General features: G+C 35.2%; 3 protein-coding genes across 5 annotated transcripts; 2 read left to right on the top strand and 1 right to left on the bottom strand.

Annotated features, from left to right (window-relative positions):
- Window positions 1-311: 311 nt before the first annotated feature.
- Window positions 312-6242, bottom strand: LOC105640355 (homeobox protein knotted-1-like 6). Its single transcript, XM_012224641.4, has 5 exons — window positions 5556-6242; window positions 5104-5223; window positions 4661-4796; window positions 726-970; window positions 312-644 (listed from the first exon to the last, which is right to left on the bottom strand). The coding sequence occupies exons 1-5, from the start codon at window positions 5886-5888 to the stop codon at window positions 486-488; spliced, it is 993 nt and encodes a 330-aa protein (XP_012080031.1). The 5' UTR covers window positions 5889-6242; the 3' UTR covers window positions 312-485.
- Window positions 6243-13153: 6911 nt separating this feature from the next.
- Window positions 13154-15426, top strand: LOC105640357 (tRNA-splicing endonuclease subunit Sen2-1). Of its 2 annotated transcripts, XM_012224643.4 has the most exons (3): window positions 13154-13449; window positions 13567-13747; window positions 14496-15426. In XM_012224643.4, the coding sequence occupies exons 2-3, from the start codon at window positions 13641-13643 to the stop codon at window positions 15253-15255; spliced, it is 867 nt and encodes a 288-aa protein (XP_012080033.2). In that variant the 5' UTR covers window positions 13154-13449; window positions 13567-13640; the 3' UTR covers window positions 15256-15426. The 2 variants fall into 2 exon arrangements, with proteins under 2 accessions (XP_012080033.2, XP_020537563.2); XM_020681904.3 differs by lacking the exon at window positions 13154-13449 and having other exon boundaries at window positions 13570-13706.
- A 1083-nt stretch (window positions 15427-16509) lies between these two features.
- On the top strand, window positions 16510-23059 carry LOC105640358 (Transducin/WD40 repeat-like superfamily protein). Of its 2 annotated transcripts, none has more exons than XM_012224647.4 (3): window positions 16510-16882; window positions 17039-17371; window positions 17636-23059. In XM_012224647.4, exons 2-3 carry the CDS (start codon window positions 17047-17049, stop codon window positions 18355-18357), a joined length of 1047 nt encoding a protein of 348 aa, XP_012080037.1. In that variant the 5' UTR covers window positions 16510-16882; window positions 17039-17046; the 3' UTR covers window positions 18358-23059. The 2 variants fall into 2 exon arrangements, with proteins under 2 accessions (XP_012080037.1, XP_012080036.1); XM_012224646.4 differs by having other exon boundaries at window positions 16513-16882; window positions 17044-17371.
- The last annotated feature ends 1859 nt before the right edge of the window (window positions 23060-24918 follow it).

A 24918-nucleotide genomic window follows, 5' to 3' on the forward strand; every position in this document is an offset into this window, starting at 1 on the left:
TATTAATTTTATTTCAAGTATAATCTACTACTAGTGTCTAAATAATTAATAAATATTATTTAAAACAATAAAACTGAAGCCAAAATTAAATGTATATATATATATATATATATATATATATATATATATATATATATATATATATATATATATATATAAATTTAGAAATATTTCGAGACATTAAAAAAATAACAAAATAAAAACAAAATGAAACGAAGAAAATATATTTTTTAATCTTTCTAATATAAATATAAGAGGTTATTTTTAAGAATCAATCGCTTAGGCATCCCTATTTTATATAGGCCTTTAAATTAGCTTAGAAATCAAGAAATAAATGTTTCAATTTGTGAAGAAAATGAAGAACATGGCTAGAGCTTTAGAAAATTTGATGTTTCCAACTTCCAAGTTCGACCTAGCAAAAGAGTTTGTTTTTGTCCAAGAATGTACAAACTACCACAAGATAAAAAAGCCCGACACTCTCCCTCTCACTCGTTCATGAAATATGATCCATATATACTGTCCACAACACTAAACTGCATGTTCTCCGATGGCTTCCAATGCCTCTTTCTTTGATTTATAAACCAGTTATTGATCTGCTTCTGGTCTAGCCCTGTCGCTTCTGCCAATGCAATCTTATCTCCTTCCTGCATCAATTCATTAACATCAAAATAAATGTCTTTTCGTAAACCCTAATTTCTGCATATTGTTAGGGTTTTCACCCTTACCGTAGGGTATGGCCATTTGTAATGGATGTTCCACCAATTAAGAAGAACTTGTCTTGCTTCCTTTGGTAGTTTGCCCTTTTTCTTCTTTTTGGAGAACTCATGCTTTAAGTTACTAATGTAACCACTGTACTTTCGCAACAGTTTGTCCTTGAGCTCTCGATCTTCATTTGGGCGGAGACAATCTTGCATCTCAATCTCTACCTCTCCTCCGCTCACATCTTCATCGGACGAACCAGCAGCTTCATCTGATAATTAACAGCATAATAATAACAATAATAAAAGACCAAAAAACCATAATTACAGAAAACTAAAAAGCAAGGTTGGAGAAGTAAAATAGCATAGTGGCGCACAAAGAGCAACAAATGGTAATGGAGGCAAAGATTCCATGTCTCCATAACCATGGATGTGATGTTACAGAAGGCTGTGCATTGGTTGGGACCCACATGCAATTTTCTCCTTTAAAAAAAAAATTATTTGAAGGGCACAGTAAATTAAAGCGAGTAAGAGAGAGTTGTTGAGTCGTGTCCAGTCAGTGAAGGGTTAAAGTCCCCAGAAAAAGAAAGCAGCAAGAGAAAGAAAGAGAGGAGATAGATAACCCGCAAGGCACGCACTGTCATTGCCTTCTCTTACCTCAAATCTCTACTCCCACTGAGTACTGACAAAACTTAAAAAAAATCACCATTCTTACACTTAACCCTAACAACAGTACTCTTTTGCTTACATGGTAACACCTGAATAATTATTAATCAATCCAAAAACCAGAAACTTTTTCAAACATAATAGTAATTTTCACAAGAATGAGAAAAAAGAGTGGATCAAGAATCGAGATGGGGTTTCTAGTTTTAACCATTAGTCCAAAGCAAGTGCAAATAATATTTAGTTTATCTTTCTTACAGTACAGCTCTACAGTTAACGAAGGAACATATCTAGGGAACTTTTGAGTCATTAATTAGAAAAAGAAAAAGGCTGGACTGACCATTGAGTCTTATTGTTGCAGAAACTGGCTCTGCCCAGCAGCGGTAACTGCGGGGGGCTCCTTGTGGTTTACAACTTTGCTTACCTATTTTAAAATGTCTATTGTGCCCCCTCATTCTTAGTTTTAACCCAAACATGCCCTCCACCCTACATTTTCTTAGCATTAAATTAAATGAAAAGGTTGCTGAAGCTGAATAATGTTCAGCAAAGCTTGTGCCTATGTTTTTTTGCTAATTTTCCTTTTCATGAACTAGTAGATGGTAGAAAACCTTACTGAAAACATAAAGAATACAATTTTGTACCTCACTTGTGCTATTTGCTAAATGAAGAATACAATAGCAAACACAGCAAATCCAAGTATTCAAATAGAAAGAAAAACAACAATCAATTTCAACATCAAAAATCCATTCATATATCTAGTTCTATTGCAACTTTCAAAGAGGGATACAATCTCAAGAGAAAATGAAATGTAGTTCTTGAGAAAAAAATTGATTTGGTTTTGTAGTTCTTGTTACTCACAAACACTAAAAAAGCTGCATGAAAACAACCTCTACTCAATGACAGTATAAATACCACTATGATATTATGTTGCAAGAACACATACACACACATGGAGTTAGATATAACAAATGAACAAATATAACAATTTCGCCTAGGTACCAAAAGTCTGTCTAAACACTTCACTTCACTCAACTGTTTGATATAAAGTGCAAGTAAATAATTTAGTATTCCATATTGAAAAAAGAATAGACTAAGTGAGGAATATATAAATGGGAATAACACATAAAATCATTATATTAATATTTTGAGTTAAGGTGTGTAATGTCATGCCCATGAGTGTGTCTCCTCACATGGTCCGTCAAGATGATCCCCCAAAGTCCCAATATTATAAAGATCATAATCATGGAATGAGAAAAGCATTCTAGTGCCCATAAGGAATGCCTAGCTAGACCAAAGAACGTTGCTGTAATTGATCTAATCTCAAAATTAGAACTCTCAGATATAAGCATGCAAAATTATGATATTTTCGACCAGAACAACTGGAAACAGTGCATGAAAAACAGCTTTATCTCAAATGATACTAAAAATAGCTAGCAAGTATTATATAAGTAATCGTTATATCCTTGGCCACATTAAACATTACAGCAATTCTTGCGACAAAACCCATCTGTACATAGTACAAAAGTAAATGGTTTCAAACATTATTGAATTATAGTAAGCTTCAAAAGCAGGAGATGCAACAGAGATCAAGTATTCTAGTATATCTTAAAAGGAAGGAATAGGCAACAAAGGAGAATGCAAACAATATCTTAACATAACCAGATTTATTTTCCCTTCCTTTACTTTGTCCGAGGTATATTTAATACTAACATTTTGTACTTCTAACTACTCTGCCATGATATTTTGTCGATGTAAGATTCAGTTTGGAATCTAATTGATTTGATGATGTGGATGATTAAGTATAAAAAGGAACTTGCTTTCAGTTTAAGTTGTATTTTATAAGGTTGTAACTCCCTGCAACTCTCCCCAATGAATTGTTTATGTGCAAATGACAGATTTTATCCAATCATCATACGACCTTTCCCCAATAATTACTTTTTTAATTCCCATCCATGGCATGCACTACAACTCATGCTGCATTGGAACTTTTAATTTCTAATTACAATTCAAATAAAAGTTGATAACCAGTTGCTTAAAGCAAACTTCATTACCATTTGCACACATGCCATTAAAGAGCAGCACCCCGACACTCGCTCACTAGAATCGTGTTTTACGATTTATAAAGTATGAGTCAGCATTGTCTCAACCTCGCAAGAACAAGTATGTTAATGAGCTTGACTATGATCAAGCCATTTCAGTAACTAAAACACTAATATTTTTTTATGGGAGAGAACTGAACATACCCACAACATGCTCTTTTTAGTTCCCATAAATTGTTTAATGGTTTCACTACTCAAAAGCATTTTCTATCATTCTACTAGGTACTGTCATTTCCTTTCCTTCAAATTTTACAAGAAAAAAAATGAAGATTTCTTTCAATGTGATTTTGAAAACCTGATCAAACTATCTATCTAATAGGAAAAAGCCCTAAGGCGAAATGAACCAGCATCAAATATGGAATTTTGGAAAAATATTTTCTCAATTGACATGAACAATCAAGATTTTGCACTTTAAATATCACCATAAGCTCACAAAAAATACTAACTTATGTCATGAAGGGTACACAGACACTTCAAATTGATTGCATATTCCAGATAGAAAATTCATTTAATACTTATTAAAAGAAATTTCATTTAATACTACCTAGAAGACGACTCGGGGCAAAATTAAGAACTGCGAACAAAAAATTAACTGCAAAAGTTGTCTAACCTATGATTTTTGAACTATTGTATTTCTAATATTTATCCTTAAAGGCTTATAATTTCATTCAATGCAGAAGAATAGCATCCCTTCCATATGTAGAACCAACAACCCCAATCCACTAAAGCTTTGTGTAGCTACATATACTCCAGTTTACTGTAATTAGTGCGTATTCATTTCCAAGAAAGAGATACTTTTTCTTTTGTTTTCTTTCTAGGGTTTTGTTTTAACATTACCACAAAAGAAATAAAACCTGGGTTTCTAATTTAATTCTACACCCAGAACAAGAAAAAAAAAAACTAAATATGCAGGTTTTGTCTACATCCAATATGGGAAATTGGCCTATGAATGAAACAACCATTCTTCATGTGAGTTTGCATTGCTAACATGCGCTAGGTTTTATGCTAACGCGCGCCTTTCCTCCTTGTTATGTTATGTTGGTTTCTTTAATTATGTGAACATACCGCAGCCTCCTATGGAACTATAAAGAAACAGAAATCCGTAGCACAGACATCCAAGAAAACAATTAAAAATCAAGACTAGAGTATATATATTCTACAGAGAGAGAGAGAGAGAGAGAGAGAGAGAGAGAGAGAGACCAGAAACGTGGGTTCTGGAAGAAGTGTTGCAGAGAGTATTTAACTGTGCTTCAACATCGTTCAAGAAAGTGGTGGCTTCATTGAAAGGCCTTGAAAGATCCGATTTATATTTCACTAAAATGTCACAATAAGTTTCCTGCAAAGGTACAATAACAAATTAGCCCGAATTATGATGAAGAGAAACCTAAAGAAGACATGAAAATCCCATTTGAAGTACAAAACCTAGAGAAAAAAAACGATCTTCTCGTTCAAAGAAACTGATCAGAAAGAGAAAATAAGTAACCTAAAACCAAAACCCAAAGGGAAGAGAAAAAAAGAAAAAAGAAAGAAAGGAAATGAAAGCCAATCAAATATGGAAGTAAGAGACAGATGGTAAAGCTTTTATTTTAGGGTTTTGGTGAAGAAGACAGAAAGTTTCTCGAGGGAGATAGAGAGAGAGAGACCATGAATTCATCAAGCTCGGGATCTGTATCCAAGCAAGTAGCAACGACCGTGGACCTACTGGAAAGGTCACCTCGCCGGATTTCATCTAACAGATATGCCATCTCCGGTGGGGCTCCTACCTGCAACGAAAAAGCCATGGCAGATATTTATAACTTATATTACTACTAATTTTAGACCAATTGCATAGGAAAAAAAAATTAAAAAGGAGATAGAACTTTATGATACTCATTTAAAGCAGCAGTTTACAGGAGAAAGACATGCAATTGCAAATATGCATATCAATGACATAATTATTATTATCAGTGTTTGCTAATTTTCTTTATCAAGCTCTACGAAAACACTGCTCAAATTTTTTTCAGAAAAATAAAAAATAAAAATAAATCTTGAATCCCCTTAATTCTATCATTTTGACACCATGAGAGGCATAATACATTCTATGGCTGGCAGATACCTTCTGGCAGTCGATATAAGCTTCAAGTAATTTCGGATAGAGAGGATGAGAAGCAATTTTAGCCCTAATTGCACTAGAAACCTCCTCCTCTGAACCACCGCCGCCGCCGCCACCACCACCATTACCTCTCTGCATCTCAGCCACCATAGAAGCAGCATCAGACACTGAAGAACAAGAAAAGAACTGCTCCGATCCTAGAACCGGAAAAGACACTCCAGGTGATGGAAAGCCATGATATTGTACCGGAGCAGCAGTAGCGACAGTAACCATATTCTCCGGTAACGGCATAGAGTAATCAGTAGCAGTGAGGTGGAGACCGTATAAATCATCCATCGGTAAAAAAGAAAAACACTTGTTACTGGAAAGAGAAAGTGCTGCTTTATAGGGCACACTACCACTACCAGTAGCAGTAATTGGGTGTTGGCGTAATCTTTTGAGTGTTTAATGGAGTAATTACGTGAAGAAGACTGATATGAGACGGAACGGTAAAGGGACGGTGTTGGGAGAAGTGAGTTTTAACGTACAAACAATGAGAAGCTCTGATGCCTACTGCTGCTACTACTGGTTTGCTCCTTTCTTTAAGCTCTTTCAATTCAATAGTGGTGAGTTATGGTGACGCGCGTTAGAGTTGCAGCAAATAACTGGATAGAGAGATGGCGGTCTTTATATAAACCAGAGAGAGAGAGAGAGAGTGAGACATTACCATCGGCGTCCATTTATTTAGTGGAAGTTAATATTGTTAATTTTTGGATTAATGTTTGATAATGACGTCTTTTTTCTTAATTAAGTAGTGGTATGTTGGAGCTACATTTAGGATACTTTTACCTGCCCGTCCCCTCATGTCCAATGTACTGCCTTTGTTCCAAGACTAGCTACTCACCATTTTCAAAATAATAAACTAAAACATCATTTGATTATGTTTCATTGAATCATATCCCATTATATATTATCAATTCTAGTGGGGTTAACTTTAATAATAATTGATCCCCTCAAAAAAATAAAACTTTAATATACATAGTAATTGATAAAAAATTTTAAAGAATAATACTTCGAAAAACTATGTCCTCATATTAAAAAGTGCAAAGTTTATTGTAGTATTACATTCCGTTTGTTTCCGTAAAATAACTTATAGCGAAATATTTTTCACAATTTTTCATTATTTGCGACGTTAAGAAAATTAAGTGGACGGAAAATATTTTTCTAGTTAAAGAAAATTAAGTATTTTTTAAGAAAAATAACTTTTTATTTTCAAGAGAGTAAAATATTTTCTGGACATGGGTAAACTTTATAAATTCATATTTTTTTTAATTTATTAATCATCATAATTACTATCATCAGTTATCATTTATCACCAACTACTGGCGGCGGCCACCATCGGTGGCTTTCATAATTTATATATTTTTTTGCATTCTTTTCATATTTAATAATAAAATTTTAAATTATAAAATTTTATTATTATTATTATTATTATTTATGGTCTTATGAGATAAAGCTTTAATATGTTTAATTAATTTTTAATATTATAACCAAACAACGGAAAATAAATCATTTGTAAAATATTTTTAGCAAGTTATTTTACACAAACAAACGGAACCTATAATTGTATAACAATGACAAAATTTAATTAGATTCGGTTTATGGGCTTAGATCAAAGTAATGAAAATGGAGCCATCTAAGTGATGGTTTAGTTGTTCTTCTTACTTATGTGAGGAGTGAGAGGTCTCGAGTTTGAATTATCTCGACTATAGTTGTTGTCACCAGTTTAGTAAACCAAGAGGAGGCTGTTGTGTAGTGTTATTTCACCAATTTGGTGAACCAAATAGAGATATCTTAAAAATTATTTTCACTTTATTCCTTTTTTTCTCTTTGTGAATAGTCAACAATACTCTTATTTCTATATAATAATGAATTGGTTAAGATGTAAAGCCATACACTGAATCTAAACAAATCATTCTCATATTGTTTCTAAGTTTTGATAAAATTATTAAAATTATGACAACTATCGGTATAAAATAAATCAAATGATTTATAATAATCACTTTATGCATTACTAAAAAGAAATATATAATATTTATTAAATTACTGATAATTTTTTATTTTGCTTCTTATATTTTAGAAAACTAATCAGATCATACATCATCAATAAAATATTATATTTTATTGCATTCATTAACTCAAACTAATTTTTATATACTTAATAAATAAGTTTTTAATTTTGAGCATTAACAATTAATCATTTCACGTCATACAAGAAAAGGAATATTTGTCCTAGTAAATATAGGTTTAACCAACGAGAAAGATTTGCTAAATCGAACAACCTCCTGTGGAATAATGAACACACGCGTGACAGTGAGTGAGAGTATGAGTGGAAGTAGAATTAAAAAGATAAAACAAAACAATATGAGATGAGTGACTCGTCTCGTCCTAGGACATGGTGGACGTACGCCATAGACCAATAGTCACAGACGTTTGACTCGTGAAAGAAAGAAGGAACAATACAGATTGGTTTCTTGTTGGCCAAGAGCAAAATTATTTTCATTCATTAATTGAAGCCAACAGTGAAGATATCTGTTCGTTAAGCCGTTATTTGGATGGATGTAAAATTTGGATGGAGTAAAATAAAAAGGTAAAAATTTATTAGAATTATTAAAATTTCTTGTTTGGTTTGAAATAAAATATTAAGGAGCGTGTACAATAATTTATTTTACACTCATTTTAACTTCATTTTCACTCAATTTTTGAAGGAAAATGAATAGTAAAATTTTACATTCTTACTTTACTTCCCCTCTTCCAAGTTGCGCTATTTTACGAATATAGCCGTTGAATCTCCAATTTAGACTATTTATTTATTTGCAAAAACTACATCCTTTCTTCATATATATATATATATATATGTAAAGAAAAATGAGAGAAAATCAGAATCGCTCAAACGATAAAACATGTTTAAATTGCACAAATGATTACTAAAAAATGAGATTCGATCGATAGAAATCTGCTTTTAAAAAGTGCAACAAATAGAGATTTTTATTTCTTAATTAAAAAGAAATCATTTGTGATACTTAAAATGAAATACGTTTGCTCTGCTAGATGTGAATATAAATTAATCAGATTAATAGATTTCAAATATCGGATAATATAAAAAAAAAAATTCTAAAACAAGACAATTGTGAAAAAATTATAGAATTGAACTTGCCTAAATCATGTTTATAGATTGAATAAATTAATGAATTGTTTTTACTTTTCCTCCAGCCTATTATGATTGGAAATATTATTTTAATAAATCTGATTTAGATAAGTAAATCCAAAATTATTGATGACCTTTCGATTCAAATTTTTGATATAATTAAATTGCAAGTTGTAAACAAATTTAAGAGAGAAAATTTGAACCTCATTGGTGCAAACCACACTGCCATTTGTAATCAATCGCTGTTTAACAGTCAACGTATTATAAATTACAAGTTGACGGCTCTTTCTTTCCCACTAGAAAGCAACAAACATTATTAATATATAAAATCACAAAGATAAAAGATTAAGCGGCCGAATTAGAGATTAGAAAGGTGATTATATTCTAAATAATATTATAAGTTAGGAATAAAGGTATCAAACCGATTCCCCATAAACCTAAGAATAACTATCACCAAACTTGTTTTGTTTCCCATTTTCTAATGATATACTTTTACTATAAGTGCCCACTAATTCCAAAAAAGACCCTTTACTTATTATTTTTCTTTTCTTTTTTCCCCTTCTTCGGCAGAAAATTTCAGCGTTCTTTTCTCTCTTTCGTGATTCTAAATAAATTGCAACACAGTTGATCCAGTTTGCATGTTGGCAGCATTCCACGCTGCTCCCATCCCACCCCTTAATTTTTACGATAAGAAGTTGTTAGGGAAGTTGTTAGTTGAGCCTATATTTTCATATTCATATTAATTAGTTAAACATTTGCATGTTGATACACCACAACTTAACATGCTCATCTTCTTGAGTGGAGAATTTGGATCAATCTTGACGAGACAAGCAGAGTCAAGAACCGAGTAGGTGTTGAGAAAATGAAAAATGGGTTCTCCTTCTTTCGTGGAAAACCTACCTTTTCCATCATTTTCCATTACGATCTTGTACGGGGTAACCCTGAACTTTTACACAGATTTGTCATCTCATTTTTACAGTATACAAAATGTCCACATTCTCCATTCAAGATCGGAATCAAATAATCTCCTTCTTCCATGTCTCTCACACCTTCTCCCACGTTCTCAACCATTATGCGTGCAAACCTTTATTTATACTATATTTTTATATAGAAAAACATTAATTCAAAAGGGTATACTAAAATGTATGACTTACCCGACTGCTTCGTGGCCTAAGATTCGTGGAAATGCTCGTTGATAACAACCTAACCCGTTTATAACAAGTGAGTTCATGTATTTGATGAGTTGGATTAGGTAAGGGTGAGCATTGGTTGGAAACAGAAGAGTTCAGTTTCAACGGTTCAATTTCAATTCTGTTTTTAACAGAGACAATCGACCTCAGTTTCAGTTTCATTGGTGCCTGAACTAACTTTTTTTTTTACAGCCCAAGATAATTAAATGGAGCCGAACTAAACGAATCGGTTTAATTTGGTTATTTTGTTGTTCTGTTCAGGCTTTGTTCTCTTTATACAACTGGAATTATTCTGAAAAAAAAGGAGGGGGGGGGGGGGGGGGGGGGGGAGAGAAGAATGTACAACAGTAACCACACAATCATGTTAACTTGGTTCTTTTCCCTTTTTTTGGTTTATAGGAAAATTACTATTGCTGAATGAGAAAATAGATTACAGAAATAAATTCTCATCACCACAATTAAAATACTGTCTTCTTAATAATTCCAAATACATTCAAGGGTCAATCATTTCGTGTGAAACGGTGACCCAATGCATCCAACCATCCCTGGCTTGATGAAACTAAGTGGAGTTGTCATTGTTCTAAATCTAATGTTTGCTTCTTAATTTGAGTACAGACCAAGATCGTTACGCAGCTTTTCAGTGAATTATATTGTGCTTGTGTTCTGTTTGCAGTCTTAGAATCACCAGGAGAAAGATCTGTAACTTTTTGCAGTGTCAAATGGCCTTGGTAGCAGTTACTCTGGCCTTGGCTAGTCCATACTTTTTAATATTGTAAACAAGCTCCTCCTGGAGTTGCTTATCAGTGATCAATAGTATTTCATAGTCTCATTCGTGCAATCCTTGGGCATAATTTGTAAATATTCCATGAGGGGGATATTCTTGCTCTTAAGTTGCTCTCTAAACTTTGTTTTGTTCTGTTTAAACTAGCTTTTGAAGTCTTCAATGCATTTAACGACATGCCGTTCTCAATCTCTTTAACTACATTTGAGAAAAAATAATTATTTTCCCCTCTCTTAGGCCCAAGGGTGATATTCAAATAAAACCTTCCAAAATACAAATTTGGAACTCTTACTCTCATGGGTAAAGTTACTCGGACCGCAATAAAACCTCCCAACATACAAGTTTCGAACTCTTAACCTTACAGATAAAGTTAGTCCAGATGCAATTCACTTCTGTTAATTCAATGGCTATAACCAAATAAACTAATTTCATCGAGCAAACATAGATGCTTCTTATTTACATTACAACAAAACTATATGCATTCCAGTTCCCTGCACTTATTGACTCCTTACAGACAATAAAAAACAAGGGAGATGTTATTATGTTGTAGAGCTGTGGAAATGATATGATTCCACACACGAACTCGCAACAACATCAAAGAAATCAAAAATAGCTTCACAAAATCTATACATCTCTACTGTAGTTTTGTTGTATAGCATTTAGAACTGCTAATAGTCTTAACTAAAATCAAAACGCATAAGCAGTTTTACAAATTTGTACTTCAATCCCTCATAGTTATATATAGAGTGGAACAGCTCGAATCCCCCTCCTTAATTCGGAACCAGGAAGACATGTTTGACCTCCAAAGTCATCCCTTTCAGACATGTCATTTTCGTTAACTTCAATACGAAGCAGAGCTAGTTCTGGAACAGTTAATAAAAACTTGAATTCCTCATTTCAAATAAGTGTCCAATTATTTTTCTCTGTCTTTGTATTCTTTCTTCATTATAGTATCTGCAGGTACTCCGGCAATCCCCACCTGCAGAGAGAAATCAAATCAAATATCATTTGATTAATCATTAATTTTGACGACCCAAACTAAAGATGATGACTAAAATGCGACAGACACCATGTATAAAGCTTCAATTACCACCGAGGGGAATGACGATGACACCATAGATCATATATAGGACCAAGAATTGAGTAATGCATATCAAAACAAGTGAAGCAAATTGCATGTAGTAATTTGAAAGAAAATAAGGGAGAGGAAAGAAGATATCAACTTACGTACCCTAACATAAAAATCTGGCGAGGAAAACAATCAAAAGGAACGTCTTGGAAATCTTTTTCCATCCTTCCCCCAAATATACTTTGACCTATTTAGCAAGAAGAAAATTACAATTATTTATAGAGACAAAAGCAGCATAAACAAATTAACCATACAAGGACGATCAATAACTGGAAACAAATGCTCTGGCTTTATAGCACTCACCTTCAAAATTATCTTCACAGGCAACTCAATTCTAGGGTCACGTGGACTAGACTCCGACAGGAAATCTAGTTTCTTTACATAAGCACACCCACCATTGGCTCTGAACATTCCGTGCATCAACCAGAGTGATTTCCCGTGTCCTTGCCAATTATAAATCTGTTAAATATATTTTGGCAAAGACACACGTCCACAAAATTAAGCATGAAGCATTATATATAGAAACCGATAACATGTTTAACGCATTTGCCAACCCGTTTCATAAAAGCAACTATACTCAACAAACCCTTCATTATATTCTGAACCACTCAATCGCTGCAAAATGCTCAGTACTACTCTAGTGTGTAAATAAGGCCTAAATGTTGGGCATTAGACTAATAAGAACACCACAGAATTACACCTTCAGCTTCATAAACTAGATAAGGATTTATAGATGCAAACCTGCATGTTGAAAGCAACCATCTGAGCTACATGCATCCAGCCAATTAATGGGTTGTAGCTGGATGAGTCAATACGAATACCCTTCGGGTACACCCTAAGAATATTCCGCTGGGTAAACCTACATTGTAAGAAACCATTAGACTTTGCAAAGCTTGGTTGCTTCAGTATTTATGCAATTACAGATGATTATGAAATGCATACAAGATAGTTGTAAAGGCACATAAGCTGACCAACAGTGTAACATTAGTTGAAAAGTAAGACGAGGATTGCATAAAGCCCCACACCAGTAGAGAAATTATTGAAAATGGTTGTACAAGACATTCAAATTAATTCCAATCCTGCTTGATAAACACCTTTTCAACACAAATAACATCTGCCTTGTTGTTTTCTAGCGATTGAATTAGCATGGGTGAATTGCATTCTTATTAACTTCACATGTAAGGTTATGAGTTCGAAACTTGTGTATAAAGAGGTTTTACTTGAATATCCATTTTTAGTCTCAACTAATTTTATTTGTAAAATTAAAAGTTCGAAACTTATATATTAAAAGTTTTATCTGAATATCACTTTTTAGGCCGAGCCAAGAAAAATGAACTATTTTTTCACCGGTGGTTAATGAGATTGAAAACCGCGTGTCGTTAAATACGGCGAACACTTCAAAAGCTAGTTTAAACCGAACAAAACAAAGTTTAGAGAAGGTGAAATCGGAGCTGCCATTTCCCATTTCCCGCGAACCTTTGTTAATCATTCAAAGAAAGCGGTACTCGGACATGTTCATACCGCTAAAACTTATCTTCATCCTTGATTCAAACTGAAATATTGGGGATTAAAAGTCTGGGAAATAGCAAACTTAAGAACTTCAGGTTTAGGTAAGTTATCGAAAGAATTGATATCTCTGATTTACTCCGCTGTCTCTGATTTTTTTTCTTCACCTTTGCTTCCGCCTGATAATCGATATGTTCCCTTGATATGTTATGGACTTATAGTTTGGCGAGGACGTAGACAACCTGTTCGACGAAATGCCCACGTATGTGATTACTCGTTGAACATAAGGAGCGGCATGAGAAGGCAGAGAGAATTTGAGTTGATCGTTTATTTGGCGACAACAGTTGCATCCGATTACAAAGTGGGTCATGCTCTAACTCTCTACTTCTTTCTTGTTTATGGGTGAGTCCATGGAAAGGAAGAAATTGAGTTGCGTTGTTTGGAAAATGTTTTATACCTTTGGTTTGTCTCTGATTAGCTTCAGAGCTTAAGCTTTCAAGACAGGAATTTGAAATGAGTTTGATATTTTGACAAACTTTTATAGTAGAATGCGCTTTTCGTTGAAACAAAATTTGCAAATCGACTGCAAACTTAACAAAAGTGTAAGGGTACAAGCTAAAACTGAAAATTTTCAAAGGATAAGCTGAGAACACTTAATGTGGACTGGTCGATTGACACAAATATACTAAGAATAGTCCGGCTGATATTCTTTCTCCTCTGTTATGGTTAGTTCATTTGTCTTTGATAGTTATGGCATTTGTTGAATTCTGTGATGTGTGTTTGCTTGGTGCTTGAAAAAAGCAGGAAATTTGAAAGAAAAATGAAATAAAATACGTCAAGATTGATCTTAGATGATAATCTAGTTGGTCGTGTTTGGATGAAATGGAGTCCACAAGACCTTATCAAATTCATTTGAGATTTCATGTCTTCATGTTTAATGTGAATGAAAAGTATTCATTTTACTTCCAGAATTCAATTAATATGAAAGAAAAATTTTCATTTTACTTTCAGATTTCAGTTTTATATAATTTAATATAACTATATGAAAATTTTTTCCCCTGTAAATGAATTTTATACGTCAAATTAATTTTTTCTAAATAAGGGTTAAACATGGAGTTACTTAAAATAACATGTAGTTGGACTCTTGCAGTTGTTTTGTTAGTTTGAAGGATAACAAAATGGGACCTAGATGGAAAGGAAAGGGCTCAGAAGCCAAAGCTCTTGTAGATCCCATGTCAAAGATAGTGTCAGAGCTTTGTTCTTCTCTCATCCAAATAGCTGCTCATGGGTTACTCTCAGGATGCAGCGTGCTTCTCGCAGTGGAAGCAGAGCAGACTGAACTTCTTACTCGAGCATGTTTTGGCCGACCCATTATTGTAGCTGAGAAGGAAAAGCAGTGGTTTCAATTGGGTTTAGAGGAAGCGTTTTATTTGTGTCATTCTTTAAAATGCCTCAAGATTGTTGGTGAAGATAATTGTCAAAAAGATATTGTCGAGTTATGGCAGTACATGAAATCGAAAAAGGCAACATTCCCTGACTTTTACAAGGCATATTCTCATCTTCGAATGAAAAATTGGGTTGTGAGGCCGGGATCACAATATGGTGTAGACTTTGTTGCATACCGTCACCATCCATCTTTGGTTCATTCTGAATACGCCGTACTTATATTGTCAGAAGAAGATGGTGATGCGAATGGGAGATTGAGAGTGTGGTCTGATTTTCATTGCACAGTTCGACTTTGTGGAAGTGTTGCAAAAAAATTGTTAGTTCTTAACGTCAATAAAAACGGTCATGGTGCTATCTCCCCTTCGTGTTTAGAGAGATACTCAGTTGAAGAGCACACAGTTACAAGATGGAGTCCAGAACAAAGTCGTGAGAATCAGATGATCACTGAAAATGGAGCCAAGTAAGATGTAGTCTAAAATATTTATGTTTTACTTCGCATACATTTGTAAGCTATTGTAATTTTATTGTCTGATGATATTTTTATATCTATTAGCTGTCTTATGTTTTTTCTGTCAAATTAATCATTGGACAGTTGGTCGTTATATGAAATGGCAAAACATATTTTTTTGTTGTCATAGTTGTAACTGAAATGATTGAACGCCTTTCATGTGTAATGCCCTAAACATTTTTGTTATATGCGTGGGACAGAGGAACCTTTTTCAAGCTGTTAGGGTTTATGGAAAACTTACAAAATTTTGAAACCTCTCCAAGAAGTTTTGTTTATATGGTAGGCAGTACTAAGAAATAAATAAAATTCCCGTTTATTTCTTATGACAGTAATTGCACATGTATACGCATAATGTCATGTTCTCATAGATCATAGAAAATTGCACTAATGCATAAATTTGATTTTGTACTTTTTGTAAGTATTCTTGCGGCCCTGAACTTTGTAAAAGACCCATCATACTCCTGTATTTCTATATTTCAGAAATAATTATGTTTCTCGTCAAAATAAAATGTGAAAGTGAAGGGTTTAATGATATTAATAAAAAAACAAAAAGACATTTAACTAAGGTCTAATTATAATTACGTTTAGAAGTTTATTAATGATATTTTACGAGTCATATTCTAATTTACTAAAAGTCTATTTAGATTTCATATTCCACATGAGTTATATTTTAAATTAAGATCTAATTATAATTATCATTAAAAGTTTACTAGTAATGTTGATAAGTAGCTTTAAAATTTTTTTAATTATAACATTATTAGCATTTTATTCAATTAATAACTTTTTTATTTTTAATAAATTTCATAATTACCAAACTATAAAACATTCGCTTAAATTATTAAGACATAACATGAATACTATATATATAAATTTTGTTTCATATATTTTATGAAAAAAAACTTCAATTTATTAAGGTATTATAATTTAATGTATGTAATTTTATTAAAATTTTACTTATAAATAAGATTATATTACTATCGCATAATATTTTATTCATTAATAAATGTTTATAAATTATTATAGTTTTCAGTATATATATATATATATTTTGCGTATTTCTTATACAAGTATGTTAAGTAGCTTGGTAAGGTAACTTAATAGATATACAGAGATCATGGGATACTTTAAATCATATGCGTAAGGGACGATTTCCTGTTACCCGCTCACCTGAATTTAGATCTCTTCCGCATCCTGTGCGAGTAAAAATACTATTCAAACCCGCAAAAAATCGAGCTGGATAATCTTTGTGAGCTCTATTTTTGTTTATTAACACCCTTATCAAAACGCATTTTAATTTATACGAAGCATATATAAATTCATTAAAAATTAAATATTAGCAAATATAACAATTTTTTTCCAAAAAAAGAAAAAAGCAAATATTACGATTTAGAATTAATGATTCTTACGTTAGAAATATATCTACGTCAACAACACGTGTGGGATTTGAACATAGCTAGTAGAACTCTCGCTCGTCGCTCCCAAGTCATTGGAGGATTTTCTTTCTATCTATTTGTCATAAAGGTTCGAGCCGTGAGTCTGTATTTGTTGCAAATCAGCTGCTTTCAACGAACAAAACGGAAACGGTAATAATGACTCTGCCCGTCTTTTTTGGCGTTTCTCTTTAACTTTCGTATTAGTATAAACCAAGTAGGCGAAGTCTGTGTCGATAAGCTGTTTGAAAAAATACCCCAATCAATAAAATTGACTTCAATAGCAAACGCTTAACAAATTTTTGTTAGGTCAGGAAATGGAAGTGGCGCACTGCTATCTTGACGGCAATGCAGATGCAGTAGAGTTCTGCCCACATGACTTGCACCGCCACGTTTTAGCTGCTGCAACTTACACACTACAAGAGGGCGATCGGCCTAGCCGATGTGGAAGCATTTCGTTATTTGATGTTGATACTGACGTGGGTCGCTTTGAATTGTTTCATCGCGTGGAAACAGCAGGTATCTTTGATATTAAGTGGAACCCTGTTGGAGGTAATGTTGATAGGCCAATGCTTGCCCAAGCTGATGCCGATGGGTGCTTGAGAATTCATGAGTTAAGTTGCTCTTCAAATGGAGAAAAAGGTAGGTCGGTAAAGATGAGAACTCTAGTTATGTGACAATGAAATATTCTAGAATGTTAGAGGCACTTCACAAATTTTAAGGGTTTTCACTTGTTCATGTATATATATATATATATATATATATATATATATTTGGAAACGAAACGAAGCCAGTGTTATATTTGATAGTAGAAACAAATGAAAATGAACCCTGGACTCATCTATAACTTTCTATTGTCTTTGCTTTTTGTTTGTTTTTGGTAACTTAAATCAATTCTTGAGGCAGGAGGATTTCTTAGAGAAATAAATGGTGAAAAAATAAGCTCCTCTATGTGCCTTTGCCTGGATTGGAATCCGTCGGCCACATCAATCTCAGTTGGACTCTCAAATGGTAGTGTTTCAGTAGTCTCATTCTCAGAGTCCCAATTAAATATAATTCAAGAATGGAAAGCACATGACTTTGAGCTGTGGGCTGCTTCCTTTGATATTCACCAGCCACAATTGCTATACACTGGTTCTGATGACTGCAAATTCAATTGTTGGGATTTGCGTGACAGTCCTTCCAATATGGTTTTTCAGAATTCAAAGGTTCATAAGATGGGCGTTTGTTGCATTGCAAAGAGTCCTAGCGATCCTAATATTTTGCTCACTGGTAGTTATGATGAGTACCTTAGGGTTTGGGACGTTAGACAAATCTCAAAACCGTTAAATGATATTTCAATTCATTTGGGGGGTGGAGTTTGGAGAGTCAAGCACCATCCACACGTTTCAGGTCTGGTCTTGGCAGCTTGTATGCACAATGGGTTTGCAGTTGTAAAGATTGATGATGAGAAAGGTGAACTAATTGAAACTTATGATAAACATGGGTCTCTTGGCTATGGGGCAGATTGGCAAAAAAGGGAATTATCTCAGGAGGACAAGCAAAAGAATAATGTGGTGGCCACTTGTTCCTTTTATGATCGGCTTCTGCGGGTATGGAAGCCAGAAAATAATATTATGTTACTCTGATTGGTTCATGCAAAATTAAAATGTTTCATTAGTTTATTTTGAACTGTCCATTGCCGGCAAATTGGGGGATTCTTTGTTAGGCAGGTATAATTCATGATGTTCACCTGTTTTTATATTAGCAATTATTTGCAACAATAGTTTCTATTTGTGTCATAGCCCTGACCTGGTCAGTATTGTCCGCTATAGGCTTTGCAACCCTCACGGATTTGTCCCTCAGGCAGGCTTTGCAACCCGCCTAAAAGCGCGCTAACCAAGTTAGAAGCTACCCCTCTTATGTATAGATCGTTTACCCCGTACTTAACCGATGTGAGATTTGCCTAAGGTGTGCTGGCCTTGCCACATACACCCCCCCTTGGGGACTCAGCGTCCTCGCTGAGGTTTGCCCCACCACCGGCCAGAGGAACGAGGGTCGGCTCTGATACCAATTGTCATAGCCCTGACCTGGTCAGTATTGTCCGCTTTAGGCTTTGCAAAATCAATATCATTTTGTTTAAATAAAAGTAGGAAAGGCATAGTACACTAACCTGAACTAGATGGCTCCCCTAGCCCTTTTCCTCTAGTAATCACCCTCTCCTCAACTCCCTTTCTCTTAGCAGCTGTAGCATGATATTAATACTCACATTAAGATCATACTACACAATGTACACACATGCACTTCTATAAGAATGTAAATTAAGCATTAGAATGTAGTCTCATGCTTTTTCTTTCATTTTCACTATACTTGTCCAAGTGTTATATGATCTGAGTTTAAGCATGAAACACTTCATATCCAACACTTAACCACATCCTAGACACAAAATACTAACAATGAAAACAATAGAAGTGAATAGCATGCTAAATTCGTTCAAGGTTTATGAAATGCAGAATTTCAGCATTTGAGTAGCTGGCATTGCGTTGACTATATCTTGAATTCCCCATATTCAATTGCCCTGAAATTTTGACAGCATGTTCCAAACATCTTAGGGTACTGTTCTAGAAAATTTCATAATTTTTAAAGCTCATTTGCATTTTTAAATGACATAATTATAGAATCTGAAGTTCAGTTTTTCTCATGCTGAGCAGCCTGCAGTGATTTACTTATAACTCCATTTCCTTTTATCCAATGGCCTTTAAATTTTAACACGACCTACCCAACATCTCAGCCTATCTCCATATCAAATTTCATAAATTTTGGAGTTCATTTGCTTAGTCAAATAGGTCAATTACAGAAGCTGAATGTCAGGCAGCATAACTGTAACATGTCCAACAATGATAAGTTTATTTAAGCATTCTCAACTCACTTCCAGCACAAATTCATGCAATCCAACTCTTCTATTACTGAAATAACATCATAATATAAGATATAGCAGAGTCCATAGTTCATAGAATATCAAAACCAAACTCAAAATCATCCATCTTGGTGACTTATGCAACTTAGACTTTGAATTCATGCATAACTACTTTCAATCATCTTAAATCACCTTAAATCACTTCTCATCACTTCATCTTCACCAAATCAGATTACACAAACAAGCACCTCACTTCAAAGTTCATGGAATTCAAAAAGTAATCCATAGAAATGAAGGAGGAAGTGAAAATAACTAACCTTTTCTTAAGAATTACTTGAAAATTCTTTGATTTTCACCTTCTTTTTGCTTGGTTTTGACTCAAAACCCTCCTCCTCTCTTCTTGAACGGTTTGGCCTGAAACAATGAGTGAAATGTCGTGGTTCTTTCCTCTTCTTCAATAAAATTATATAATAAACTTTATTAAAAATTCCTTCCATGTCCTTTAAATGCAAATTGCACTATAATCCTCCCTTTTGTTTTCCCTTCATCCTTTGGCACTCTAATCTTTTTAATCATTTTACTTTAGTCCTATTAGGTATAAACCAAGTGTATTTAATATTCTAAACTCCACTTGGTAAAAATCGTACGGAAATTACCGTTTTTCAGGCTTTTCAGGTAAAATCGTGCTTTACCGAGAAGTCATTCATCTTTCAACTCATTTTTGATTTCCTTTAAGCTTTCACATGGATTTGTAAAGATCAATTAATGTTTCATTTAATTAATATTAATATCCTCAATCTATAGTGTTTCCCATTATTTTAAGTTTTCCTTTTATTCGGATAACCGAATTCATCGAAAAAGCTAAAATAGAAAGAACTACAAAATGAAATAGAAGATGTTTTGATATTGTTTTGACATTCCATTTAAGTTTTGTTTTGATATTCTATGAACTATGGACTCTGCTATATCTTATATTATGATGTTATTTCAGTAATAGAAGAGTTGGAAGAACTCCAGGGTTAAGCATGCTCGCTTAACGGAAATCCTAGGATGGGTGACCTCCTGGGAAGTTTCCCATTTCCCCCAAGAACAAAACCGTGCGGGCCGTAGGGCCTAGAGCGGACAATATCACACATGGGCTGGGCCGTTACAATTGGTATCAGAGCCGAAGCCTCGCTCCTCTGGCCGGTGGTGGGGCAAACCTCAGCGAGGACGCTGAGTCCCTAAGGGGGGGTGAGCGGTGGCTGTGAGCGGTGGCTGTAGTGACAGTGCACTCACAGTGCACTCACCTTAGGCAAATCCCACATCGGTTAAGTGCGAGAGGGAAGTAATGTACTTAAGGTGGGCGGTTTAAATAGTGTGTGAGGCCTTTTGGTGGTGAAATGGCTGGAGAGTTGGAAGAACTCCAGGGTTAAGCGTGCTCGCTTAACGGAAATCCTAGGATGGGTGACCTCCTGGGAAGTTTCCCATTTCCCCCAAGAACAAAACCGTGCGGGCCGTAGGGCCTAGAGCGGACAATATCACACATCTGTTGAAATCATATCACAGATTGAGGTTGTAGATAGCAGGTCTAGATGTGCACATTAGACACTGATGGCCCTCAGAATTGACTCTATAAAAGCTGTAAAGACTATATTATGAATTGATGATTTAAATGGTATTGATTTATTTTGTTTCTTATTTTCTTTACCATGGTGGATTTATGAATTGTCATAGCCCTGACTTGGTCAGTATTGTCCGCTTTAGGCTTTGCAACCCTCACGGATTTGTCCCTCAGGCAGGCTTTGCAACCCGCCCAAAAGCGCGCTAACCAAGTTAGAAGCTACCCCTCTTATGTATAGATCGTTTACCCCGTCCTTAACCGATGTGGGATTTGCCTACGGTGTGCTGGCCTTGCCACATACACCCCCCCTTGGGGACTCAGCGTCCTCGCTGAGGTTTGCCCCACCACCGGCCAGAGGGCACAGGGCCGGCTCTGATACCAATTGTCATAGCCCTGACATAGCCCTGACCTGGTCAGTATTGTCCGCTTTAGGCTTTGCAACCCTCACAGATTTGTCCCTCAGGCAGGCTTTGCAACCCGCCCAAAAGCGCGCTAACCAAGTTAGAAGCTACCCCTCTTATGTATAGATCGTTTACCCCGTCCTTAACCGATGTGGGATTTGCCTAAGGTGTGCTGGCCTTGCCACATACACCCCCCCTTGGGGACTCAGCGTCCTCGCTGAGGTTTGCCCCACCACCGGCCAGAGGGCACAGGGCCGGCTCTGATACCAATTGTCATAGCCCTGACCTGGTCAGTATTGTCCGCTTTAGGCTTTGCAACCCTCACGGATTTGTCCCTCAGGCAGGCTTTGCAACCCACCCAAAAGGCCTTACACAAGTTCAAGACTGCCACCCTTTATGTACATTACTTCCACCTTGTGCTTAGCCGATGTGGGATTTGCCTAAGGTGTGACACACACCCCCCCTTGGGACTCAGCGTCCTCGCTGAGGTTTGCCCCACCACCGGCCAGAGGGACAAGGCTTGGCTCTGATACCAAATTGTAACAGCCCAGCCCTTGTGTAATATTGTCCGCTTTGGGGCGTTACGTATCGCCGTCCCCCTCACGGTTTTGTTTTCAGGCAGGCTTTGCAACCCACCCAAAAGGCCTTACACAAGTTCAAGACTGCCACCCTTTATATACATTACTTCCACCTTGTGCTTAGCCGATGTGGGGCAAACCTCAGCGAGGACGCTGAGTCCCCAAGGGGGGGTGTATGTGGCAAGGCCAGCACACCTTAGGCAAATCCCACATCGGTTAAGGACGGGGTAAACGATCTATACATAAGAGGGGTAGCTTCTAACTTGGTTAGCGCGCTTTTGGGCGGGTTGCAAAGCCTGCCTGAGGGACAAATCCGTGAGGGTTGCAAAGCCTAAAGCGGACAATACTGACCAGGTCAGGGCTATGACAATTGGTATCAGAGCCGGCCCTGTGCCCTCTGGCCGGTGGTGGGGCAAACCTCAGCGAGGACGCTGAGTCCCCAAGGGGGGTTGTATGTGGCAAGGCCAGCACACCTTAGGCAAATCCCACATCGGTTAAGGACGGGGTAAACGATCTATACATAAGAGGGGTAGCTTCTAACTTGGTTAGCGCGCTTTTGGGCGGGTTGCAAAGCCTGCCTGAGGGACAAATCCGTGAGGGTTGCAAAGCCTAAAGCGGACAATACTGACCAGGTCAGGGCTATGACAATTTGACTATTCCAAAGAATTAAATATGATTGTTAGCCAAAGTGAAACTCAACCATTCATCCTTAAAACAGGGGCCTCAATATGCTATGTATACTTTTCCAGCTGGTAGGAGATTTTCATTTTGCTGCTTATAGATATCAATACCAGACATGACTTTTGTATATTTTTATTTAAATGCTGAAATTGTTATTTATTAGTTCCTAGATGATCCATATTCATGTTCTATTCTGTTGTTGTAGCATTATTGTTAAATTGCTAGGTCCGCGCTCATGTTCTACTCTGTTGTAGTAGCACTAATGTTAAATTGCTAATTATGGTGTCCAATTTTTTATATTGTCATTTCTATCGATATATATATTTGGTATTATGATTGTGAATGTTGCTGTGCTTATTTAGGGAACAAGAGGAATCTTTTTAACATCACCTATCATTTTTGGTAGCTACTTTGCTTTGTTAACATAGGTCATATATATAGATTGATATAGTTTTGCCTAAGAGCTCCACTTTCATATGTTAAACCAATAACTTTGCTTCAACCATGTTGGACACTTTCTCAGTTTAATATGCACTGATTTTCCGTAGGAACTTAAAATATTCAATCATAGGAATAGCTAATTTTCATTAAGGCTTAGGCCTTATTTAGGGCATTGCTAACAAATTGTTGTAGCCAAGACGTTGTATGGTGGTAAGCAATATTTAGAGTTGGATACAAATCTCCTTCACTTTGCATTTAGTTTCAAGAAACATTAAAAGATTACTAAGAGTGATTCTGAGCTGGGTTCCAACTTGTAACCCTTTTCCTAGGTCCTTGATCAGGTATTATTTATGTCTAACCACATTTTTGTGTCATTTCCATCTTTTGAAATTAGTGGGGGATCATATATTGTGGTGTTGTGGTCCACTTTGTCCACTTCTCTAGGGCATTCTCCTGGACAGGGCCCTTGTCTCTATTTTGTGCCAGAGGCAAGAAAATGTAAGACAGGCCCTGCAATCCAGTTCTCTTGTGTTATATGTATATAGTTATGTACCTAAAATACCTAATTGAGCATGGATATATTGCGGTTGCTGAGGCCAGCTAATTCGGTCCTATGTTACTATAGTATAACTTCTCTGTTGTCTTCTCTTTTGTTGCTGCTGTTATTGTTCTAAAGTATATATATACACACACATTTTCCAGTTGAACGAGGAAACAGATGATACTGTTATTGGCTGAAGAGATAATATTTTTGAGGTTGAGCTTTGAAGACAGTTTATCTTACTGCTACCAGTGCACTTGCTAAAAGGATTGCTTCAAGATCAATCATATATTTGTCTTTAACTCTTGGCTATATATAGATATATATTCTACTGATGTGGAGCCCACCCCACCAAAGGACAACACAATTTTCAAAACACTTACTGAAATTATTTCTAGGTTTGCATCAACTTTTTAATGCAGTGATTCTAATTTTTACAGCTTAAAATTATTTAATTGAGAAATTGAACATATATGCTTTATTGTTTAAAGTCTACAAAAACAAATACAGAAAGGGATGTTTTTTTGGGGCATTGGGTTCGAGCATTTGCTTTTGTAATGCAAAATCAGACGTATTAATCTGAAAATTTTCATTCACTCTAAATGTTTTCAAGGCGGAAAAAATAAATCACTGATACGAAAGAAATATTAAATCTGAAAGGGGATAGATTTTCCACCAACATTCAAATGTTAAATAAAAAAAGAAACAGAAAACTTCACAAGATTCTAAAATTAGAAACCATCACATCCGACAAAATGTGTGAATAACATAAATCGAAGATAAAATGAGATGTCTAAGATGGTTTAATCATCTCTTACGTAATCGTCGTATGCTTCTATTTTGCTAGTGTGATCGATGATGGAGGATGTTAAAAGAATAGAGGTGAACTTAGAAGTCGTGTCAAAAGACGAGTTTTTTTTTTTTTTTTTTTTTTTGAACTAAATTATTAATAGAGTGAAATGAAAACAAATGATAAGTTGTTACTGTAGGTTGTATATAAAATTAGAAAAAAAAAAGAGTTACGACAAATTAAAGTGACTAATGATTA

The sequence above is a fragment of the Jatropha curcas genome, chromosome 10 (genome assembly GCF_041381405.1).
Source record: "Jatropha curcas cultivar XTBG-Jc1 chromosome 10, XTBG_Jcur_1.0, whole genome shotgun sequence".
Lineage (NCBI taxonomy): Eukaryota > Viridiplantae > Streptophyta > Magnoliopsida > Malpighiales > Euphorbiaceae > Jatropha > Jatropha curcas.